Raw genomic sequence first — 27,334 nt, 5'->3', positions numbered from 1 at the left:
TGTGAGATGTAATGATTTTGGTCCGAAAATTTGATTGTGAGTTTTCAGTGAATAAATGCAAAGGTCACCATAGCACGATTTATTATTTTTACACTATCTGTGTGCAATGATTTTTCGTCCACGATAACTCTTATGACATTCCAAATATTTCCATTTTCCGTATTTAAGTTTTCTACATTCTTATAAAGAGGTTAGATTTCGGGTAAAACTGGATAACCATGATAAACTTTATTAAAGTATATTCAAAATCTTTTCAATTTAAATATGCAAGACTTTTATATTAATGGGAATAACATACTAGATTTTGGCTAAAATTGATAAATCAGAAGTGATACTTTACTTGAAGCCAAGACTTTTGTAAAATATATATATATATAACCCAGTTCTCATATTTGATATTTAAAATAGGTATGTGATTGAGATAAACACATTGCATTCATAAGCATTAAATGTATTCTTGGGATTATGCCAAATGCAGCAAGAATAGGCTTATTATGAAGCAATTGAATTTATTACCCTTAATCCTCAATTCTGTGTCAAATCACTTTTCAGATAAAAGGTTGCTGTCACTAAACGGTATCACAATGTTTTAAAGAAATAATATAGCAAGTATAAATAGAACTGTATGGCAACACTTAACAGTCTGTTGGGAATTCTAAACAAATGTTGGTTTTAAAAATTTCATGATTGGTACGTCACTGATTTGTGAATTTGAAATGCTATATGACCACAGGATATACTGTGATTGATGCAATATTTTAAAAATCAAAGCAAGAGAATGGATGTATACATAAGCAAGCAAGTTATCCATTGTATGGGAGAACTGAATAATGAAAAATTAGTAGCATTTATATTAGCATTAAGCTGTAATGTTTATAAACAAACTAGATTTTATTTACAAATGATCAACTGTAAGTGACAGTTTACTTAAAGCTCGCTTTTCCACCAGTTCCATGCTTTAACATGAAATTGGTAGTAGGTTATGTGGTGGCTACATCAGTTTTTTTCGTTACTAGCCCCTTAGCGCCGGGTAGCGCAAACGCACGCTTATCGCGGAGGCCGGCAGTGTCTTAAGCGAGCGTCTGTCCAGGGCCGGGGGCCTTTTTTGCTATTAAGCCTAAATCCATGAAATTTCTGATTTATTGTTTAATAATGCTCTATAGAGTATTTAAACAGCTTATGCTTTATAGATATTTTTATATATACTTTAATTACCTTATTTCTTGTTTAAATGCATATTTTACACATTTTATTTTCATTACTCACCATTTTATGACTTTTAACATAATACATCTAGAAACTAAATATATTACTTAAAATTCTCTTTTTGTATGAAAAATTTGAAAACAGGGATCTACACACAGTCCTACCTTACATTCCTTGCACTCGTAATAATGACCTTGATGATGAGAACATTAATTAATTAAGGATTAATGATGATGAGGACATTTCGGACATCTGTATGCCGAAAGTTGGCATACATATGTCCTCATCATCATTAGATTCGCCAGATTCTTTATGATCAGAATATATCATAATATCACTATCACTACTATCAGAATCTGTTTCAGAATCAATATCTGAAATATTTTGCATCATTTCTGCTATTTCATGCTCTGTTAAACATTTTCGACGCTTCGACATTGCAACGGTAACAGAAAGAATTCACGTCTAACAAGATCTAATTATTTTCTAAAAACTGAACTGCAAACCGAATTACCCAACGCTTTAGCGAAAATAAAACTTCTCTACTTACAATAAATAACTACCACATGCGAATTTAAAGAGACGTCATAAATCACGCCATTCGGAAACATTTATTTCCCCTTTTGTTTATATAATCAAAAACACGTGTATGTGAGTCATGCTTCTCTCATTTCCAGTAGAAGGTCTAATGTACATGTATCTGAAACCATATGGACATACAATGCCATCTTGTGGCAGAAATTATAGTTTTTAAAATGTTCCAGGACACTGGCACAAATACGTGACAGTCGGGGCTGAACGGGAAAAATGCTCTGGCACGCCTGCGTGTCGGCCGGGAAGTGAGTGTGTTCGTTGCTGGCACGTAGACGTGACAGTCGGCGCGAAGGGGCTAGGTGAAACCTATAAGATGATGTACATAAAATGGTCTATGCTTTATCTTATCTTGGATCATACTAACTTCAGTTTATGCTAGTGTAAAGTGTCCACACGTCCCGATTTTGGCGGGACAGTCCCGCTTTTTAGAAAACATCTGCATTTCTTATTTTAAATGTACTGTAAAAATATATTACCTATTAATTATTATAGAGGAACATAAGAAAGTTTAAAAAAACACATAAAATGCATGCTGAGTAAACTAAATTAGGCGATGTAATGAGTTAGATTTACTTGGTGGTGTTTGATCATTGTCGTTACATCTCGTCAAGATCTATTGTTAATGGAGGAACAGCTAGCATTAGCTGAAGGGCTATTTGCTTTCCACACCATAAACCACAATCAAAGTTTCAGATCAATTGATTGTACGTCGCAAATGATCAAAACATCGTACGACAAAAAATTTGCACGTGCAAGGACAAAAACCAAACCAATTATTTGTAATGTTTTTTCACCATATTCGTTTTCACAATTGCAGAAAGAATTAGATAAACACACATTTATATCCATATATTATGATGCTTCCAACCACAAAGATTTAAAATTATTTCCCACAATTGTTAGACCTTTTTGATACAGAAACAGGAATTAAAATTAGAATATTAGATTTTGTTTCATTAAACTTTTTTTTTTCCAGTGGCAGATTGTGAATAGTTACAATTTTGTAACAGAGTCCATTAATCTATACTGAGGCCAGATGTGGTGATCTCTTTATTATGGAGACATCTAATAGGTGGGCCACTATTGCCTCCTATGAAGGGACAGATAGTTACAATCATGCCTTCTCCGGGATTTGAACCCAGGCCCTTTATTGCAATCAGACTTCCCTAACCACTATACCATCTGCCGGGTGAAACTTCATAAATAATTTTTGATTCAATAAGTACTATTTAAAAAAAAAATAATTTGAACAATAAAATTATAGCCTATTGTGAGGTAATAATTTTATTGTTGACACTAACACAAATTTTGGTGGAAAAGCTAGAAGAGGCATCAATAACATTTTTACGAACCGTCTGAATCAAAAAATTATTCGAGTAAGTTGTGCAGCGCACATTTTACACAATACTATTCAAACAGCATCTGATTTACTTCCAGTGGATGTTAAAAATATTATTGCAAAAATTTATTCGTATTTTTATATATATGCTGTGTACGTAGAAAGTTTGAAGGATTTTTGTGAAAGCACAGAAATCGAATATAAAAGAATTATTGGTTACAGCAAAACAAGATGGCGATCTCTTTTACCATCTGTAGAAAATATTTTTAAAATATACGAGCCATTAAAATCATACTTTTTATCACAAGATAAATGTCCAAGAATATTGCAGCTCTTTTTTGAAAATGAGACATCACAAATTTGTCTTCAGTTCATCCACAACCAAGCTACATTATTTCACAATGCTGAGAAAATTATTGAAGGGGACAAAATTTCGCTTATGAAAATGTCAAATGAAATCAACAATTTAAAAGCAAAATTGTGAGAAAGAGTTGATAATGATTACATTCCTTTAGTTATTTGGAAGGAAATCACTAGGTTGGAAGAACAAGGTGCCATATTAAACGACATGATTTTCTGAAAGAAGTCAGAAAATTTTATAACTGCTTGGAATATCTTGAAGAATGGACAGTTCAGTTCAAGGATATTAAAAACTTTCATTGGGTGACATTAAAAAAGGAGATTTTATGGGAATATGAGGAAAAATCTTTTTAATATATTAGTATCCATTTTCTGAAAAATAATATTTTTGATGAATTGTCATTGGTAAAAAGATACATTATTGATGAAAAAATTAAATGTTGGTTGCCTGCAAATGGGGAAACAGACAAGAAATAGACAGAATTATTCCTTCATTTTAAACAGAATAATATTCTTTATAAAAATATTTTGAAAATTGTAGAACACGCACTTTCCCTTCCAGGAACAAATGCAGCAGCAGAACATGTTTATCAGTAAAATATGGACTGAATAAAAACACAGTTGAACATTAACACTTTAAAATCTGTATTAAGCCTAAAATATAATGAGAAATTTCATGACATTTTAATAAATGATCCAAATCTATTGCAAACTATTCACCTGGATAAAAAATATTAAGAAAGAAAATCCTAATTTTTTTTAAATAAAATATTAAAAAACATAATATTCAAATTATTGTTTTTTTTACAAATATTTTTATAGTTACCAATAGTTAATAATAAGTATATTTTTTTGTATAGACAAGTATATGAATGTATATAATAAAATATTTTTTTTGAATTATTGGTCTGCTTTCATAATTAAATTATAATTCTCATTTCATTCCATTTGTCCCGCTTTGTCTCTATGAAAATGTGGTCACTTTATGCTAGTGTTAAAAGTCTTAAGGATGCAAACAGAGCTCATCTAAGGTTGCTTGTCTTACTTATAAAGAAAAGACAGATTATTTAAACATTATATTAAAAAAATCTATTCAAGTATGTATTGCTTAATTTAATGACAAATCAGTATTACTTTATAAATAAATCGTCTGTGTATTATATAAAATTTTAACTTACCTAACTAACTAATCAGTATTTCTGAAAATACAATAAAATAACAAACCAAAGTAACCATTTTTACAGAAGATTAAATCATCTGGAACCATGGGCAATCTCAAGGAAGTTTCATTATAAATATACTATACAGATAATGTGTAATTATATTGAATAATCTTAAGTTAGCTCTGGATTCAGGAACTCGCAGCATTTCTCAATAGTTCTCAGTTTTCTGTAGTGTAAATTTTAATACTGATACTGTGATATTTAAAGCTGTAATGTTTACAATTATTTGATCATGCCAAAGAACGAGACAATGAAGAAATTAGATGCAAATCTTGATGTAATTAAAGTAAATTTGCAAGCAAATTTACTTTTAAATAGTTTATAATACTATTTTATTCAAAGTTGATGAATATTATTGAGCAAAGCAAAAGTCTACATCTTCGAGTACATAATACATACATAACCAGACATTGAAATGGAAGATTTGTCAATTTTATTTGTTGGAAGAATGCACATAGAAACAAATTCCAGTTGGTGCTCGTGATATCATTTTCAAAGGTCTAAATTCTTTTTCAAGTTAAAGAAAGTAGTTCGAAATTCACAGCAAGTATAGCAGCTAATTCAAAAATTCTAAATCTAAAGTGGATTAGAGAATGTGAAAAATAACAATTAGTTATAAGTACCATTGCAGATGCTGCATCTTCAATCTGAATTATAGAAGAAAATTATTACAATTATTGCCATATTTTTAATACAAGTAAAACTGGCTTCTGTAGGAATTTAATGACATCAAGCAACAGCACAGCATAGGATTTTGGTTGATAAGGAAAAGCTGATGAAATGATTTTTTTTTTTTTTTTTTTGTAATAATAAGTAAAGTTTCTCTAGTAATTATGCAGTTTCAACACAGGGTGCAGTTAACCTAATTTCATGAAAATGTTCCAGTTTCTAATAACTGTTCTAAAATTTAGAAATTTTATTTGGCCCGCATTACATGACGTGAAAGTAAAATTTGTCCATTTAATTAGCATAAAATGATTTAATGATGCTTAAGAGAAGTTCTTTGAAATAGCATACTGAAATTCTTGAAGTTCTTAAACCTAAGCATGTCCTTTTTTTTTTTTTTTTTTTTTTCAGGATTTTAGGTGGCAGAATATATTTCCATATCTTTCATATAAACAATTAGGTACACAAGGAAGAATGTATTTATTTTCTAGGAAAATATCTATTTCTGAAAAAGACATTTAAACAAAAGTAAAAATTACTCTTATTTTTTGAAGCAGATAAGATAGTAAAAGGATTGATATTGGTCATGGTGCTGCAAATATTATAAAAGACCATTTCATCTTATTCAAAAAATCTATTTATTTATTAGAAGCTGATATATAATTATTTCTAAATACTTAATTGCACAATTTTCCAATAATAATCCATTTTTTAATGATCTATGGCACTTCCATTAAACTGGAAAAGTTTATATATAGGGAAGTTGTTTTACATATCTATTTTTTACAACTTTCATATTAACAGGGCAAATTAAATATGGCTATTATACATGCATGAATGAGAATGTTGACATAATACAATATAAATATAGATCATATTTTATAGTTCTTGGTACAGGATCTAAAAAATGGAATGTAGTGGATTAAAGCTTTTTGATATTACCAGTCGCAAATGCATGTAGGAAAGGGGTTTTTCAATTAATAACAGCTTTGCAATGAAAGACAGATTATCATTATCATATTTGCATGTCAGTTCAATTTGAATTAATAACGATACAAATGGTTACATAATTCTTAGTCTAACGATTACTAATAATTATTATATCAAATTAAAACTTGTAAGTAGAATATTTTGTTTTATAAGTGTTTAATTTTAATTTGGTGATGATAAAATTTTTGGCACAGTGTAAAACTAAGTTGCTTACCAAAAGAGCATATGTGCTGCAAGTTAAAATGTGTGCTTTCCTTGAGCTTAACAAAATTGCTGAACAAGATATGTTAACATATAGCATGTGAGAAATAAACATAACACAAAGAAGATGCAAGTTGGATAATTGGGGATGAACTAGATTAGAATGTTGTCAGGCATTTGGCTGTATCGACTTCATATATATGTTGTCTAGAACATTCGGCTAGATTCGTATTTCCATAGCAATCTTCGAGAGACCTTTACCACAATAGGATTCTATAGATCAGATCACAATATCATGCTGAACATGGCCACTGGCCATGTTGATAACCAGAAGGACATAGGTTTTCTCATGCACAGAAATAGAAACACCTTCTTGACTTTCACTGCAGGACTATACAACATTGAACTTTAACCATTTTCAGCACTGCAAAGCCGCAAGGGAGAAATGCAAATTTCTCAACAATAAGGGAGCAATGAATGTTTTAGCTGTTGCTCTTCTAATTAGAAGATCAGCTTAAGAGAATGCAGAAAGTTATCAAACAATACAGAATGACAAAATGTTCCTGAAATGCACAAATTTAAAATTATTGTTAAATGAAAGAATGCTGCACAGAAGACAGTATAATAACTGGAAAAAGCAGTTAATGAAAGTAGTTTGGATGAAATCAAAATTCTGAAATAATACTTTCTGTGATAATTAATGAAATGACTGCTAATTATTCCAAGTTAACTGAATATCTTTTGGCAAAAGCAACAAAACTTAAAGCTAAACAACTGAACTATGGTTTGGAAACATTTTTCAACAAATGCCAGAAAAGATTTTAATAAAATGTATTTTTCATACTGTTTTTGAAGATAAGCTTAAAAAGCGTAAGTATTTGACCATGTGTAGAAATTTCACTGTTTTTTGGAGTTGAAATAAAAATTTTAGAAAATATTTTAAAATATCCTGTTATAACATTATATTTAAAAAATAGATAGTTTGCATTAAAATTGTACAGCTTCAGGTTAAAAAAAATTAATGAAATAGTTTAAAATGAAAAATAATTGAAAAAGAAAAAATTTTAAACCTATTCCGAGATGCTATATTTAAAGTAAATACATGCATTACAGCTACTGTGATAGCCACTTAAATGCATAATAAACTATTTAGTATATCTTATCGCTTAATGTATACACACTGACATAGTAAATTAACTAAAATTAGATTCACGTTAGTCTTAAGTGTGAAGTGATAGTGTACCCATGGCTACTGATAAAGTTCATTTACGTATGCCACTGTATTTTATACGAATTTCAACAAGGAAGAAATGCTACAGAAGCATGTAGAAATTTATTGAAAGTGTTTCCTAGAAATCCTTTATTTTACACACACACATATATATCATTGAAACCCAAATAAGCTACTGAGGGAAAATTTGGCACTGAAAACCACATAAATGAATCATCCAGTCATAACATAAAATTTATTAAGTTCATACAAAGGTTAAATAAAAAAATTAAGATATTAAATATTTATCACACGACTCAGCTTTTGGACTCTGTTTAGAAGGATGTCTCCTTGTTTAATGCAAGCCTGTAAAAAAAATGCTGCTATATATCAAAACCAATAAATCAGTTAAAAATAATTTTACAAAATACATCTTAATGAAATTTATATAAACAGTTTATAATAAAAAATCTTCAGCATAAATAAGCATTACACAGTTACAGAACAAAAATCTGCACGGCCTCTCAGATACCAATAATGAAATTCGCACTTAATAGGACGGTGAAACTACAATCATGACTGACAACCTTATGGCAAAGGGAAATGCTGATTGCATAACTGATATTTTTTGCTGCCCATTGGTTAAGGAAAAAATATTAAGTTTTGAAACTGAGTAAAAACAGTGATATTATGCAACCACATGATGTTTCAGATAGAAGTACAATCAAAAGTCATTAATCCGGACGTCCATAATCCAAAATGATCTATAATCCAGACCTTAAAGCTACGAACTTTCTGAACACCTTTATGCATGCACATATGCGTTTATGCATTTGCATAATACGTTTACGCATGCACGTTTAATGTATAATGGACAGTATAAGCTAAGCTAAAATTACCTATTTCAGTTAATGTTGCAGATTGTGTTGTTCCTTAATCTTCGAATTGGATCTGGCTTATTATTTTTTACAGACTGTTAGATCAATTTTATAAAAGTAAGCTTGAACTTTCGATTATGTCAAAAAGAATTTCCGATTCTGAAGCTGCCGACGGATCTACAAAGAAAAAGCATGTTTCGATGTCCATCTAACAAAAAGTGGAATTGCTGCAAAAAATGGATAAAGGCATATCCTTTGTTTCTCTAACCATCCCAAAATCTGTTTATCAATTTCACGCTGCTCTGTGTGTGTGGGGGGGGGGGACGTCACAGCGCAATGAGCTGGAAGTTGATCTGTCAGCACTATCCTTATCTTCAGGGCAGATGTTTTGATTTTATTTGGCTTATAATTCCTTACTAAATGTAGTATTTCATCTCGATGTACTCCGTCTTTGATATGATTTAAATCAAATTCCTCGTCATTATAAATATCACGAATACACATCAAATAGTTTTCTGGTTGCAATTTTCTAATTTCGACTATGCGTTATGTATGCTTTATGCATGCGGTCATTGAAAGAAATGTTTAACCCTTAACTTCCTACTGTTGCATTTCTGCAACATATGATTTATTTTAATTTAACAGACTCAATATTTTTTTTAATTACCTACAAATCACTTATCTAAGGAAAAAAGGCTACTGCAACGAAATACATGCTAAATTTGTCACTAGATAGCAGCACATTTTTTCCAGAAATCACAACAATTATAAAAATCTCCGATGCCTTAAGAACTGTGTTTTTGCCATAAAAAGATTCCATTATATTTTATGCTTCGACTTGTTTATTGGCAAAAACAATTACCAGGTACGAAGTTTAAATATTTTATGTTCATTTAAAAGAAATTTTGATTTTCTAATAGAAAAAGTTTGAAAGAAATTTGATTTTAATTATATGGTGCAGGTCTGCAACATTGGTCTTTGGTTACCATTTTGACATGGCCAAAAAGTGTATACTAACCCAAGATGAAATTGCTAGATATATGAATAATTTGGGCAAATTGAGCGATTTAAGTGAGGATAGTCTTGAATATTCTGCTGATGATGTTCATTTTTTACCTGATTGTGTGTCATCTAATGATGATTCTGATAATGACTGTGAAAGAGTGTTGTTTCACAAAATACAATTCAGAATATAAAAACATCTGATGATGATGATAATAAATTTGATAGAAATATTTCAGCCAGTGTGTGATTATGGCAAAGACTCGAGAGCTATCTGCCTACGGGGAGGGATGCCTTCAAGGAGGATTTTCTAAGGGAAACTGGCTTGTATACAAGTTACACATGGGAAAAACCACGAAAACGAACTATCAGTGTTCAGCGACTTTACTGCTCGGCCGCTGGTATATTACAGTCAGAAAACCTTTTCTAAATTTAACTCTTTAAGAATAATAAAGCATTGTCAAAGAATATTTATGGAAAAAACAAAACATTTCATTGATTGAAGAAGTAATAAAATTCCATGGAGATGACATGCTCCCAAGAGAAATTACGGATTTGGACACTACGTACCAATTTTTTAAATATTTATGGACGGAAGAGATCATAAGTAACATTTATGAAGACAGCAAACGATATGCTATTCAAAAGAATCCAAGTAAGCCTTTGACTATATCAGAGAATGAAATAAATCAATATTTGGGTATTTCTCTCGTGTCACCTGCCAAACTATAGGGTCAGAAGAGCTTGGATTTGATCGAATTAAAAAAACAATGAAGAAATCTGAAAATAAAAAAATAAATAAATAAAATAAAATAAAATAAAAAAAAAATCTAATGAATTTACAAAAATTCAAATCTGAAGTTGCATCATGCTTATGCAAAATGGGGTACGGTCGAAATGCTAAAAGAGGAAGACCTAGTAATACTTCAATAGAACAAATGTCTTAGACTAAAAGATGCAAAGGGACTGCCCAATCCGTTCCATGTAAGAACATTCGTGGAGATGCTATAAATAATTGGCCAATATGGTCAGAAAAGAATACGGTGCAAGTTTTCAAACTGCAAGAGCTACACTCAAACTGAGTGCGAAAAGTGTAAAATAGGGGACTTTTTACAACAAAGTCAATAATTGCTTTAAAAATTTTCCTTGTATGTAAGGCTAAAGCAATTTATAACAATGAATAATAAAATCCTCATATAAAAAAAAGTTTTGTAATTTTACAGCACTACTGCGCAATGTTGCACTTCTGCAACAAAAAAAAAAAAAAAAAAAAAAAGACTGAAATTCAATTTAAAACTGCTTAATTTTTTAAAAAACAACACCAGTTACAGCTTTATGAATATTACTTTTCAACATTTTTTTAGTTCTCATGGAATCTTGACTCAGTCTTTGTTATTTAGAATAAAACGAGATAAAAGCTTTTCAGTATCTCTGTCACTAGTTAAAATTCCATGACGATCCTTAAAAGGGTCCCTAGTAATTTGGGAAGGGCCAGCCTCTAAGTTGTTAACATACCTAAAACTTACAATCAGATTTATAATTCATTGTGCTAATAAAAGAATTAAAACTTTTCTGCTTTGCTTCATAAATTTCATTTCGAAGGGAAGCAACACATTTCCTTCAGTTTTGTACTTCCTCGGCCCTCTTTGTTCAGCAGAAATACGAGCCTTATTGCACTAGTCTCTCAAGGCCCCGGAGATGTACAGACCAGAACAGTTTGTAATTGCAAGGTTTTCCTCTGGGAATCCACTTTTTAGCAACTCTGTAGATTGTCTTACAGAACCTCTTAAATGAAGTATCAATGCTTCCAATACGGAATTTATTATCATCTTCAAAAGCCTGCTCCAGATCTGCAGTAAATGTATTCCAGTTGGCTTTTTAAAAGTTCCATCTGCTTTGTGATCTACTATATTTGGCATTTCTTTTTATAGGAGCATTTTCTTTGATTGTTGTAAGGATTGCTCTGTATCTAGAGCCGGGGTCATAAATTACATTTCTTGCGGCATTAGGTGCTATATCATCCGAAACCATAGTTAGGTCAGGATTTGTAGATGTGCCGTTGTAATGTAGGTAGGTGCAAACAATGGATGGGTGGTATAGAAAATTTAAAGGTGTTGAGTTGAGAAAATCTTCTACAACTCTACCTGCACTATTGTAGTCAGCATAGTTCCATCTAGTGCTATAACCATTGAAATCACCCATTAGCACTGTTTTTCTGGAGAAAGAGAGAGTGTTACCAGGTGGACTGAAGCACATAAAAATTGTACAATGGACATTGTTTTCCCAAACTTCAGTGCAAACCAACTCTTTGCCGCTGATAGAGTCTTAAGTCGCAAATAATTGTGAAAGAAGAAGTAAGAGATTTCTTTAGTCCAACAAGAATACCACTTGCGACTCGTCTTGATTTAGGTAACATATGTAAGAAGTATCCAGTGGAATTTTAAGGATTCCAAAGTCAGATTAGCTTCAACAATGTAAAACACATGAGCATTATCCTTATCTAGAACAGTTAGGAGTTGAGTCCTTTTTCATGTGAGAAGCCGCCAGCATTCCACTAATATGCATATAATTTCATAGATAAACTTATTAAATGTGTCATTAATAATTTAAAACAAAACTGAATTTAAATACTTTCCTGAAAAACATTATTAATAAAATTAAATATATATGTCTGCCAAAATATTAATAAATATGTATAACAGGTCCTACAAATTTTGCGATGGATTTAATTAATAAAAAAATCATGCTGAAATATACATGTCAGCCAAAATATTAATAAATCTGCATAGCACATCCTACAAATTTTGTGGTGGATGTAATTAATCAAAAAATCATTTGGAAATGACAGATCACTGAAGAAAATTTTTTAGAAAAGAATTTATTTTATATGTATAGATATTTAAAACATTTCCTTTTGCCTTGAAAACTTAGTGATTAACATTTATTCTGGAACTATGTTTAAAAGAAATGATTAAAATTCAAATAAATGAAAAAAATAAGACTTTTGGAGATTTACCAGGAGAGATACTAACTCTAGATAATATATTCCTTTAAAATAGAATTTTCTCTATATTTAACATGTACATTTCTATAAAAATGAAAAAAGTAATTAATTGATTTTATGAACTTTTTGTCTAATAGACTTTTTATTATGACCTGAAATCCAATAAAGAATTACATCATTAATTATGGACTCTGGTCAACCTATGTATAACCAGTGGTGAATCATGAAAATTTTAACAAAGGCCAACATTTTATTTTATAGAAACAAGATATAAAATAGTTTGCATTTTACTAAAACAGAAAATACTAATAATTGTACATGAAACGAAAAATTTTTAAAAATAAAACTAACATTAAAAAACAAACATTAAAATAATAAAACCACAGGAAAAATATAAAATTTGTTGATCTACAATGTTCTGAGGTCGATATTTGATGATTTTTTTAAAAAATAGTTTCTACACAATATTAAATTAAGATCTATAAGATTAAATTCTCCTAAAAACCTCTCATTTAAGGAGATTGACATTAAATCTAAATCTGTTGTTCCATACAAACTGGATTACAAACACAGAAAATTGCTTTTAATTATCCATTGTTAAGTTTTTTTTTTTTTTTTTTTTATCCATTTTCCTTTTTCACTTAACAAATACTTTGCTACAATAATCTATTTTAAAAGGACATCTTGAAAAATTTAAGTAATTTTTCTCTCAATAATTTGTGAAATTTATATTCTTGCTTTCAATTATTAATCATTAAAACCCTTTAATTTTTTAACACAGAATTAATTTTAGTTTTATTACAATTTTTAAAATCGCCACTAATGCATCGATTGTTCTCACAATGAGAAATTAGCTTTTGTGAAACTAATATTACAAATGTGTAGAGTTTGACGGATGTCATAATTCTTCTAGGATATCAATCATCAGTGCATGGTCTTAATTCCAAATTTAGAAACCAGTTTAAAAATATTCATATTTTTGTACTGTATAAAATGGATAGTTTTTCTACACATCAAGAACTCTTTCAAATGCTAAATTTTTAGGAACAGAAAGACTAATATAAGTCTGATTATGATATGCAATACATGTGTTTTTCTTGGAATAAACAAGCAAAAAAAAGGGAACAAAATGATTCCAAATTACAAACACATTTAACAAACGGCTCGCAGCTCATTCATCTACAAGTACTACTATAGTACTACAGTCTAAAAGTACTACTTTTTTTTTTTTTTTTTTTGTTTGTTTCAAAGATGAATCAAAACAACTTAATTTGAAATCAAGAAGTAAATATATATTCAGAATATATACCTGGTACTGATAGTTCTTACTATCAGGTCTGTTTGTTTCAACTATTCCTCCAACTTTATCAATTTTACAATGAAGTCTTCCAGCAGCAATGAATCTTGCTAATTCCCTATAAAATTATGTATACAATTTAATTTTAATTTTATTAAGAATAGTATTGCTTAAAAAACATATATTCTATTTACCTGTCAATAAATTCAGTTGTAACTCCAAATGCATCTGCCATATACTGCAATGTTAAACTTCGATATGATTCAAGAAGTTGTGTATACGCTAAAATTCTCATTTCTCTCACATAATAACGAAAATGTGGAGCAAGGAGGCGATCCTGTTTAAGCATTTTTTCTACCAATGCTGAAGAAGAAAAATAAGCATAAGATAAATTAAATACAATATAGAAATAAACAACAGAAAACAATTTATAAATACCAAATTACTGCATTCGAAGGAAAATTGGAATTTTTTGTTTATAAAATATGTACAGTCAAAAGTCGTTAATCTAGACTCGTCGGGACTTCGGCGATTCCGGATTATCGATTTTTCCGGATTATAGATCATCAGTTTAAATCTGGTAAGATGGCATGCAAAAATTATAAAATTAAAAATATGAAACCATAATTTATGAAATAAAGAACAATTATGATCTAAAGGGTATCAAAATTTACAACAAAAAAAAAAAAAAAAAAAAAAAGCTTAATATTTATTTGTTTACTTTATTAAACATTTCTTTCAATTTAAGTTGTTTAAGTTGCTTCGTTTTTTATGTGATAATACATTCTCTTTAATTCTATAAACAGACATAATTTCTTGTTCAGTTACAAAGTTCCGCTATTCAAGTCCTATAATTGCTGTGTTGAGAATACTGACTAAGTCGTCAATCGAAATTTTTCGTTTTCAATAACCTCTATCACTTTCTTCGCTATCGGAAGCGAATTATAATGATGAAGAATTTGATTTAAATCGAGATACGACGGAGTACATCGAGATGAAATACTACATTTAGTAAGGATTTATAAGCCAAATAAAATAAAAACATCTGCCCTGAAGATAAGGATAGTGCTGCCAGATCAACTTCCAATTCATTGCGCGTGGCCGGCGGCGTTAAAGATAAACAAAGTTTAGATAAACAAACATTAAAGTTTAGATAAACAAAGGATATGCCTTTATCCATTTTTTGCAGCAATTCCAATTTTTGTTTAATGGTTTCGAAACATACTTTCGCTTTGTAGATCCTTTACATATTAGTAAATATATATCGGAAATTCTATTTGATATAATCGAAAGTTCAAGCTTAGTTTTATAAAATTGCTCTAACAGTCTGCAAAAAATAATAAGCCGGATCCAATTCGAAGATTAAGGAACAATGCAATCTGCAACATTAACTGAATTACATAATTTTAGCTTCTTATACCGTCCGTTATACATTAAATGCGCATTCGTAAATGTATTTTGTGCATGCGCACACGCATATTCGCAGCCGTAAACGTCTTACGCGACGCATGCGCAGAAAGTTTGTAGCTTTGAGGTCCAGATTATAGATCATTCCGGATTATGGGTGTCCGAATTAATGACTTTTGACTGCATTATAATATCATATTCAATATAGTCTCATTCTAGTTTGATACATTTAGGCCAACATTTGAGGAGTGAACTTATGCTGCAGGAAATGAATTTTGACAGAAGTGCAGCCACTCAAACATCAGCATTGTTTTACAGTAAAGATCTCCAGATCTCCAGATGATACTTTGCAGATACTTTCCTGATGACACTTTGCAGAAATCCTTCATCATCACACTCATACTGATGGAGGAACAAACATGGCACTCTCTTTTTTTTTTTTTTTTTCCATTTCAGGTATCAAGTCCCTCAGCTTGTGAACAATTTCATAGGTCCATTCAGGCATAATTTCCAATTATGATGCCACCTTCTTGATTACAATGCACCATTTTTCTTGTATCACATCCTTTAGGGCTGTACTCTGTGACTGCTGTGCCTTCCACACTAAATTTATTCATAATTTAATGTATGATTCATACACCTATCACTAGAATTCTCATCTGAGAATAAGCCTATACAGGTTTTACTCCTTTGCTTAACAAAAATCTCACAAAAGTTCATTGTTCTTGATGGTGTTCTGTTGCAGGTTTACAACAACTTATCACACTGTTTCCATTGATTTTGTAGCACTGTCAACATGTCAATGATATTGGCCACTCGTATGATTTTTAATACAATTTTCCAGGCATCCTGCTGAACAACCTAATATAATAAAACTAATCTCTTTTAATGTATTTCATAGATTATTTAGAAAAATGTTTTCTTTCTAGATTTATTTTCAATTTAAATTAATAGTAATATTCTCTTTCCACATGCATATGATTTTTCTTTTTACTTGATTAATCAATTTTCTTCCAACTGTCAAAGAAAATCTACAAGATTTTTAATATTCTAAGGTAATTCTGATAATCACTTTCTGATTTTATCTTTCTAATTTTGGTGTATTTTAATGAAATTAAATGAAAACTAAAAAATTTATGTATGTGATAACTTTATAATAAATTTAAATTTCACCAATTTTCTATTTAATTATTTTTTGAGTGGAAAAATTATTGCCTTATCACAAATTTATTCCAAAATTTAAAGATAATCAGACATTTGCACTAAGATCTAGAATTCTTTCACTGTAGTATTTGAACTTCATTTACAAAATCAGAAAAAAAAGAATATAAAATAATTTTTTTCATTACTATTTTAAGAATTATTCCTAAGAAATTCAAGATATAGAACATATAACCATATGTAATGCTATATGGATACTTTTGCTCCAAAAGATGATTTTATTCAAGTCATATTTGTGTATTTTCTTACTGCATTGTTAGCACATAGGATTTGCAACAAATACTGCATATGAAAAAACAATAATTTACATTTTGCCATAAATTTGATTGATCTTAATGGCACAAAACCATGTTTTGGTTATTACGAACTAGACAAAATATCTAAAAATAGCACAAACAGCAAACATCAGATATAAAACAGATCATTTCAAATATGAGAACAAAGTAAATTAAAGTAACAAAACTAGTTTAAAATTTTTATGGAAAAGTTAAATGCATAACTTCAAAATGCCAAAACAAAATTCTCTTTTAAAAAAAGTTTTGTTTCCAATTAAATACGTTCTGAGTTTTAAGGGCAGATTTAAAATATATGTTACACACTTAACACAAAATAGATACTTTTTAATAATTGACCACTTTTAAAAAAATAATAATAAAGAGACTAATTCTACATTTAAAAGTAAGCCTAAATACCAAATTTTATAAAAATCCAGAGTAAATTTTTAAAGCAATCATTTTAAAATTAATAAAATTTTAAATGTTTTCCAGAAACAAAATTTCTTTTAAATTTTACTAATCCAAGAATAAAATTTCATAAATAAAGGACATTTCCCTAAAACGACCATTATGAAAATAACCAGTATTTCCAGCATAATAAATAATGGAGCTAAATATTACTGTTAATCATATTTCTATGACACATCAAAACTGCTTGGAAACACTAATGGTTTCATTGCGTGTGCACAGCACAAATACACAAATAATTCTCATCATTCTTGATCTTTTGAAATAATTTTCCATAATTCTTTTATTTAATACAAAAGTTAGAGCACATTTAACCCTTAAATAATGTGATAAAGGCCCCAGAAACTCAAACATCTTGCTTTGTCGAACAACTCTTCCAAATATTAGATCAGGTAGTTTTCCTTATTTGTAGTGGAAATATTGACCATGTTTTATTTTAACTGTGACTAAATGATTATACATTTATAAAAGGTACAGTTTTATTTACATATCCATTGCACCTAGCAATATTATATGCATACAGGTACAATCTTATGATCCTTTAATGAAAATTATTAAGAAAACTTTATAAACTGCTTTAATCCAAGTAACTAGCAATGAGACAGTGTGCTTGTTTTTCTTTGACACTGAAAATTACCAAATAAAATAAAAACGGAAATTTTAATAATACTGACAAAAGAACCATAACATTTTTTTATATATATTAGAAATTCTTTTTACATGTTTGGAAAGCTGAAGTTATTAAAGAGTATAATTTTGAGGAAAGAATATCCTTTAAAGTTATAAATCAAAGCATATTTGCCATTGTCTTTCTATTACCTTTAAATCCACTTTTACCTTCTTCTGGACAAAACATCTACACCATTAAATGAGAGAAATGGAACCCCTCAAAGAAAATATTTAAAATCATCAAAAAAATAAAACACATGCATTTTATTCTCAGATGTAAACAAAAATCTCTAACTTTGAGTCTACTCAATTATCATCTTCCCTTAAATAATATTCTTAAACATACTGCAGCTCTAATTTTGCAAAAAATTGTTAGTTTCATATTATTTAAATTAAAACACTGTATTTGTAAAAGTACAATTTTAGTGATAAATGATATCAAATGTAAAAAACTGCTATCAAACTAAACCTGAATGATAAAGCCCACCAGTGGCTGAGCGGTAAAATCACTGAACATTGGTAGTTCTGACCTGGGTTCGATTCCAGCAAATGGGCTGACTGCATGGGTGTTTTCATAGTTTTCCCTATGTGTAACATGTATACCAGCATGTTTCCCTTAGAAAGTTCTCTACGAAGCAACCCTTAGGAAAATAGCCCTGGCGTGCTTTGTCATAATCAACTAACCAACCAAAATGATAAAAGGAGCATAAAATTCAGATCTGGCATTATGGCTTTTAATCTGATACAAATATGAATTTTTCACTAACCATCATTTAACAATAATGCAGAATTTTAGTAAGATGATGACAAACATGTAGTAGCAGATGAATGATTAATTTTTTTTTTTTATTTAGACATAATTTTAAAGAATAATGAACAAACATAGTACTATAAGCAGAACAGATGGATGCACCCGAAGTTCAATAATTTTAGATATTTAGGTTTCACTTATATTACACAACTGGACATGGGGGATAAACATGGAAAACATTATTAAGATTTCCAGTATGTGAATACACGCGTTACAAACAATCTATAAGAATCATATATTAAAGATTAATATTGAAATAATGCAATTCAAAGGGATTTATTATAATATGCTATTACTTTTAGGACAGAAATGGAAAATAATCAAATTAAATAGACTTAAAAGGCTACTGCAAATTAGTAGTTACAAATTTTATCTTAAACATGCATATCTCTATGCCCATTTAAATTACGAATCTAAAAATATACCTGAAATACTTTGTAACTAAAATTAAACTGCAGATTATACAAAAAGGAAATTATTAAATTAAAAATAAAAATTTAATTAAAAAAGGCATTACAAATAAATTATAAACTAAAGTCAATTAACATTATGAAAATATATCTCAAGTTCTACGTTTTGAAAAATTGCTTGCGTGATTCTGCCAAAATTTAGTATTTAGGCATAGACTGATATGCAAGCAGAATTGACTTATGGTAAAAAACTGCTACTTCATTTCAAAGAAAAACCCAATTTTGTATCCAAAATGCATGTTACTACAATAAATGATATACATAAATCTAACAACAACCCAAATCATCTCTCCAAGACATAAAATATTAGAGTTAAACTAATAAATTTTAACATCTGATGCAAACCTCAAAATTGCACTCTTACTATTTAATTCCGGTCACCTCAGTTTAAAATTTAAATACAGTTTAATTTTACTCCCCCATCATTTTTTACTTGACGCATATGACTCTGCTTTCTAAAAAAAATGTTACAACTACACAATACGCTCTCCATATACAAATGGCTACCTCATGCTAAATTTAAATAATCGTAGTGTTTTAAATGCTTTTCAAATGCATTTTAATATCTTTTCATGAGAATCAAGCTGCAAAGTGCACAAATTATGTTTTAATTACATAAAGACAAAGTATAGAATTTTCAAAGTGTTTTGCATGCATAACATATGAAAGCATATACTAATTAATATTAAATAGAGCTTAAAACACTGAAAAAGTTCCATTTTTTTTAAGTCTTTATAAAGTAAGACAAGATCTTTACAGAAATGCATCAAGATTACCTAATTTTTGGAAGAACTCAGCATATTGACAATTATACAATGAAAAGAGATACTCTCTGATATCTGGAGTACTGTGTAATACTTCAAGTATTTCTGAGCCCTTTACAACCTGCAATTTAAAATTACACTTATTATACGAACGCATAAATGTTTTATATTCATCAAAAATGAAGATAAATGATCGATATACTGAAGACATAAAGCATTAAAAACCAACCTTTTCACGCAAATCCACTCGAGGCAAAGATATCATGCTGCAGATGACAGTATACGTTACAAATGTTTTATAGTCCATAAGTTCATAACTTGTAAATGTCGAAACAGTATCTAAGAAAAAATTTGCAGCATTTTTGAAATCTCGTATTGCCATGCAGTAAACACCTTGATATACTTTGAGCCGATTCCGGCGATCCCAGTCACCACCTTCTTCAATTAAACTAAAACAAATTCATATGCATTATTTTAATTTTTTTAATGGTTTCTAGTTAAAACTTAATGAAGTGAAAATCAGAATACATTCTACCGTTTTGTTATAATATAAATTAGCAAATATTTCTTCACAAGAAAATACAATATGCTTTTAAACTAGAATAATTATTTTACATAAAATTAATTACATCAATGAAAATCATTCATTGCATTAATTAATATTTTTACACACAAATACAGCAGCCAAAATATGTCAAAGCATGACAAGAATAACAATTGTATGTCCTAAACAATGCCAAACATTGGAATTGGCCATTTTTCAATATAAAAAACAATTTTTATTGACTTGCAGCCGATTTTTTTATGAAGAATTTAAGGTAGATGTTACAGTCTGGGAACTGCCAAATGCTGAAGATGTTGTTATCAAATTCTTTTAAGGTGAATTATCAACAGAAAAGGTCTCTGCTCAAATGATCTTCAGGTGGAATTATGTTTTAGTGCTAATGCGAACCAGTAACTGCAGCCTTCAAGCATGGCAAGAAAAGAAAAAAATTGCAAATCCAATAATTAACCCCTTTGTTACGTAAGGCGTTACGTTCGAACAATGGCTAGCTCAGAAGGGATTCGTAAGTCATCTACACGATGAATTAATAGCTATCTTGTCATAAATGGAGTACTTCATTTAAACTTAAGCAAAAAGATTTATTTACACATAAAGACAAGTTAAAAGAATAAAAAATATTTATCTAGCTACAATACTAACAACATCATGCAAACATCGTTCTTAGCTAACTAAACCGGAACTATTCGTTTTTCTCTGGCGTCCCATGACGTCAGTCTCTATCTGGCTTTTTATTCGCTGGCGTAGTGATGCCATTCCCAACACCCTTCACGGCGACATGTTGCTGAACTAAAAACCCTCTGCAGACGTGTGTCATATATGCATCAATTCCAAATGCCACTAGCAACCGGGTGATGCACTGGTGCAACACACCAATGCAGGATTTATGTATAAGCTATACAAGCTAAAGCTTAAGGCCCTCACTTTCCTGAGGGTCCCCCCAAAATTACAATATAGTATAAACAGACTTATAAAGGGCCCCATATCTCAAATAGCTTAGGGCCTTATCAAGTCTAAATCCGGCCCTGAACACACAGTCTCCAAGGTGAGTTGTGCTAAGCGGCATGCCCTCTCATAAGAGGGTTAGCTGCTGGTGCATATATGATACACCAGACCTGAATTTTAATGAATTGCAGATTTCCAGTCCTATAGCTGTCTATTTATTTGTAGCTCCTAGTTGATTTATTTATGATGCCAAATGTAAACATTTGTTCAGGGTTTGTGCACATGGAAATTAAGTACTTTTAAGGACCATTAATGGGAAAAAAAAAAAAAAAAAATAAGGGCCTATCAGCAAATGGGAACTGAATAAATTCAATTAAGATACTATCTATGCCTGAACTTCACTTTTGTAATACCATTCTAAGAATAAAATAGATCTGCAAGTAGGATGCATTATTATTATTGAACATAATTTAATAAACATGATTATAAAACAAATTTGAGAATATAATCAAGTTTATGAAATTTATCAAACAGCATTAATTATAATTATCAAACAGCATAATTAAATATTTTACACTTATAATGGTTGGATGTATTTGAAGATTAGTGACATTTTATTATGTTTTACTAACAGCTTTATGTCGATTTTTTTTTTTTTTTTTTTTTTAATGTTCCATTTTGCCATGTACTTGCTCAATCTAGAAGATGTAAACAGCAGGCAGATTTCATGTCAAATGGCATAGGTCAAAATGAGAAGTAAAATCATAATCAGCATGATTCATTAACAGAGGACTGGCTACTGCCACTGCTGCTGCTTGCCTTAGAGAGACCTGCTGATCAGAGCAAATCTGAGAGCCTGATGCAAGCACAGTTGGGCAAGCTTTGAATGTTAGCTGTGCTCTGTCTGTCTGACGCAGTTAGTATCATAGCTTAATGCAGAGTTCCTGTGGTTGTAACCCAGTTAATATAGTTTAAGATTCCAATAAGCCACTAAAGCACCAGAGGTGATAAGTTGTTTTGCATTATTTTAAATCTCAATAGATGCCATAGAATAAGTTTTACATTATTTTTTCATTTTTGTGCTGTATCTTGTAACCACAGTAAGTATTAATGGAAGGCAATAACTCACTTTAATATGCAGAGATAACTTTTAAGGGTGAGTGGTTAGTTACAAATAATTAAATTAGGTATCCTTATTCATGAAAAGTTTACATGGTCATTAGTAAATTTTATTTATTTTTTAAAAATATTTGTTAAAAAAGCAATATTAAAATCACAATTTAATGACATTTCACAGTTTAAAATACATTCAATTTATAACTTTGATTTTTAAATGATATTAGTAGAATTATACATTAAAAACTAGAAAACATTTACGTTTTGTAGCAGCAACACACAACAAAATATTTATGCCCCGTTTTAATTTGAAGCCTTCCCAGATATTTTGGCTAATTTATATCAAGTTCTTTTTCTTCAAGCATTAGAAATTTGTTTCTAGCATTAGAAATTTCTTTCAATACACAAACTAATGTTCCCATTAGTGCTTATCTGCTACTAGTCAATCACTCGAAAATGTACTTATGAGGTGTTACTCGATCTGGTAAAAGTTAAATAGTCTAAAACACCTGATAGATGCAAAGCAAATTATTGCTATGTCTAAAAGTAACTACAAAGTCAGATAAAGGTTTAAATAAACCTCTTATTTAAAAAGAACTTCGAATATAAAGGCATATTCTTATGCTAACAAAATAAACTACAGTTCATGGCGATGTAATTAATCAGGAATGGTCAAATGCAAACTAAAAATGTGGACTAATAGTCAAACACTACACAATTTAATTTTAATCTAAGCTAGCTGAGTGACTCTGTCGTCATAACAAATTCAAATGTTGGCAGAGATAATGCAAAGATGAATAATTATAAATTCTCAGAGCTGGCAGGAACTAAAGCAGTATGCAAGTAAGGCCAGAAAAACTTATCTTACAATCGAAAAACCTCAGTTTAGAAACTATCTAACTGATTTGCATTCTGGTGAGGAAATGGAAAGGAGATGTTTCAGTAAAGGCTGAAATTATAAACAACTGGTTAACTTACATAATAATAAATATCTTTGAAGAATAATATTTCTTTCTCTTTACGTATTCAGTTTCATTTTTCAATAAATTTCCTCTTCATTTTATGAAAAATAATTAAAAAATTTAATTACATTTAATTATTAATTAAAGACACTTTAAATTAATTATACAGCTATTTTGCTTTTGCTACGAACTATTTTGTAAACTATGTTTTATAGCATTTATTACCTTATTTATTTTTCAGACTCAAAATAATGTGTAATGATTGGATAAATACAAAATGGAAAGTAATGTCACTTTATAATATGACAACTAAAAATATTTTATTTAAATGTTATTTCTAAAAAATAATTTCAATATATTACTATTATTTTAATGAAATTTATCAGTGTTATAATGTCTAAAAAACCGATGATAAATTTCCCAACTCTTCTAATTAAAAATTTTCTATAAAAAATTATCTTAAAATCACTAAAATGCTGTTAAGTCGGCAAGTTTAGAACTATTTAATAAAAGAATTCCCATCTCCAAAAGCGAAAAGCTCTTCACTAGAAGAAAATGAAATAATTTTGAAACGTTTATGTTTCACTTCTTGCCCCAAAATTCGAATATCCCTACGTTTATATTAAAAATAGGAACAAATTATAACCCACGAACCCATTCAAAAGATAACCATATTTGTCAGTGAATTGCCAAAACTATCCTTCAAAATGGCAGTCATAAAAATGGACAGAAATTTCAGATGATTAAAATTAAGGACTTTTAAGAACAAAAATTTGATTAAAAAAATCTAAGGATTTTTAAGGACTCTTTAAGGACTGTATGAATCCCGTTGTTGAGTTTTGTGAGCTTTGTTGTCGAGCTCCAAAAAATCACAGTATGAGCATGAATTAAAACAATATGAGTGAGGTATGCAGTAATTCTTTGATATCTAAAGCCGAAATTGGCTAAATAACAAAATCATTGAAACAATCATGTCTTTTCACACAAAGGGGGGAGGGAAGAACTTTTTCCATAACTGTGGATTTTTAGCAGATTGTGCTAGAGAAAAAAAAAATTTTTTTCACTATTCTTGATCAATTGACTAAAACTGGCAACTGGCTAAGACTGAGAAAAATACCACAGATCGAAGTATTATTCTTTCAGCTTGCTAGAAAGCATTCAAGACAGATTAACTGAGAGACAACTTTTCATTTACTCAAATGGAGATTAACCTGGCCATGTCTAAAAACCAAGTTTTTTTACTGTGGAATGACAGAAGGAAAAAATATGCGAGATAATAGCAGGGATAACAGATGGCAATATTAAATACATGTCACACTATTTAGGAATTTTTTTTTATCCACAAAAGTATATAATGTAATTGTGCATAATCTGAAATTTATAAACAATGTTAAATCCTCCATCAAACATAAATTACAGCTATTCATTTTTTGTTTTGTGTTTTAAATAGAAATACAAATAAAAAAAAATTTTTTTTTTGTTTTCTATTTCCAAAAATAATGTAATTTTTTTTTGTTTTGTTAAGTGTGTTCTTTTTTTGAATGCTGGTTTAATTTGCATAACCAAATGAGCTTACTCTCCAAATAAAAGTGCTTAAAAATACAGATAAATTTTTAATAGCATTTTCTATTAATTATGATATAGGTTATTCCTCTTCCAGATGCTTTTTTAACTGGCATCATATTAACCATCAACAGTATTACTCTGGTTAATCAAAAGCCTACTACATTTACAATTTCAAGAGTTCCTGTTTAAGGCCTCATTCAGTTAAAACATTTAGCGATCATTAGTCATGATTCGTCATCAGTTGCGACTGGTTTTGCTGTTTTGGTATTCAATTGAAACACAACGATCACTCTGAGCTTGCAATCGATCATTCTCATAGCGATCACTCTGAACTTGCAATCGATCATTCTCATAGCGATCACTCTGAACCTATCATTCCATGGCGAAAACGATCAAATTAATATGGCAGCTGTGTTGTTTGTACCTTTATGAAGACAGAATTTAAGTATGCCAAGGTACTTACATAAGGGGCACTTTAAGGATAGTACTTTAAGGGCAATCCTTTAGATCTACTGCATGGGTAGCAATTTATATCAAAGTATAGGATGTATAAGGATCCTAGCAAGGCGAGCTGACTCATCATCTGTATTGTATCCAAATGAAGTGCACTTGTTGCTAGTGAACACTGATTTAGTGTCGTGTTGTTTACATTTCTATTGATGGAGTGTGACCTAATTCCAAGAAATATGGGTGAATAGGCTGCATCAAATTACTTATACCCTTTCAAAAATAACTTTAATATGCTGTGTCCTGAAAAATGAAGAAATACGAAGAAAATGGGTAATTAATTCTCATAGATTGGAATGGATTCTGAGCACAGGAACGTGCGCTTTTTTTAAGTAAGTTCAGCTTCTTATGTTTTTATATACTATTAAAAAAAAGTGTTCATATTTCAGCAAAATTTGTATTTTCATTTAAATATTGCTAATTAATGAAAAATTGATTTACATGTACAAAATGAATTGCAGAACGTGCCTGTGCAATCAATGCACATATTGTGAATGCTGATGCAATTCTTTTATTGTTATATTTGCAAACAGATAAAGTTTAAAGAATTACATTTGATTTCAACATTGTGCGTAATTAGAACTATGAAGTGCACTTTTTATTTAAATTTTAATGCAGGATTCATGGTTTAAAATTGCACATTATTTTTTACCGTTATATTGTCACCAAAACTATCACTTGGCCCCAATGTAAAAATGTAAACATCGGATAATATGATTAAAATTATGCATTATATAACGTTTCCTTTAAATACAAATATATCACATTTATATTCATTTTGAAGAAGATAAGCATCAATTTTAATATTTTACGAATAATTTTGAAGGTATTACATCACTGTATTTCCAGCTCTTTCATCTAGTAATTTCTTGTCCATTTATTTCCAATGTATGAACATGAAATATGGTTTAAATTGCTGTACAAGCTTAGTCACTCATTCTTAATTTAGTTGAATTTTCATATAAGAATTAAAATTTATAAGATAACTGCATTCTTAATGTGCAATTAAAATAATTTAATAATATATGTTACTGTAATTTGATAATTTTGATTTTAATGTTTTCAAAAATTTGCTAAATCAAGTTTATTTTTGTGTGACCTTGCATTAAAGGCACCAATAATAAATCTGTTTTGGCATTCACTGCTAAATTTTTTAATGAAAAACTTATTACTGATGTAAAAAATGAATAAATGATATTTAGTTGGCAATCTGTCTTATGATATTGCAATAACTTAAAGGGCTTATTGTTTCTTAAGTTGCATAACTTGTTTTCATAATTTCTTGTCATCTTTACGTTTTACTCCTCTATGTTATCAAATAAATGTTTAAGGGATATTTCTAATCAAATATTCTTTTTTTTCATAGCAGTGTTATGTACCATGCTATGATGTGTGTTGGCATTTATTAATGTTTAAGGGATATTTCTAATCAAATATTCTTTTTTTTCATAGCAGTGTTATGTAACATGCTATGATGTGTGTTGGCATTTATTATATTGTTATGAACATTATTTATTATAAAGTTTTATGTATTTATTATATATATATTTAATTTATATCATTATGTATTATATAATTTTTTCTTTTAGATTACATCACAATATATTTTTTGAGTTGTTAA

General features: G+C 29.5%; 1 protein-coding gene across 1 annotated transcript in view; it reads right to left on the bottom strand.

Annotated features, from left to right (window-relative positions):
• Positions 1–8,026: 8,026 nt before the first annotated feature.
• The window catches only part of Rpn7 (regulatory particle non-ATPase 7), a 36,167-nt gene continuing 16,859 nt past the window's right edge, over positions 8,027–27,334 (bottom strand). Inside the window, exons 4-8 of the mRNA XM_035373778.2 lie at positions 20,285–20,504; positions 20,068–20,176; positions 14,165–14,333; positions 13,983–14,088; positions 8,027–8,155 (exon numbers count right to left, since the gene is read on the bottom strand). Coding sequence (XP_035229669.1) covers positions 8,087–8,155; positions 13,983–14,088; positions 14,165–14,333; positions 20,068–20,176; positions 20,285–20,504 — 673 coding nt within the window. The 3' untranslated portion in view covers positions 8,027–8,086. The remainder of the gene's footprint in view (positions 8,156–13,982; positions 14,089–14,164; positions 14,334–20,067; positions 20,177–20,284; positions 20,505–27,334) is intronic.

Source organism: Stegodyphus dumicola, chromosome 4 (genome assembly GCF_044657685.1).
Source record: "Stegodyphus dumicola isolate Sdum_Otavi_A_Nest chromosome 4, ASM4465768v1".
Classification (NCBI taxonomy): Eukaryota; Metazoa; Arthropoda; class Arachnida; order Araneae; family Eresidae; genus Stegodyphus; species Stegodyphus dumicola.
This window is presented reverse-complemented; position numbering and strand designations above follow the sequence as displayed.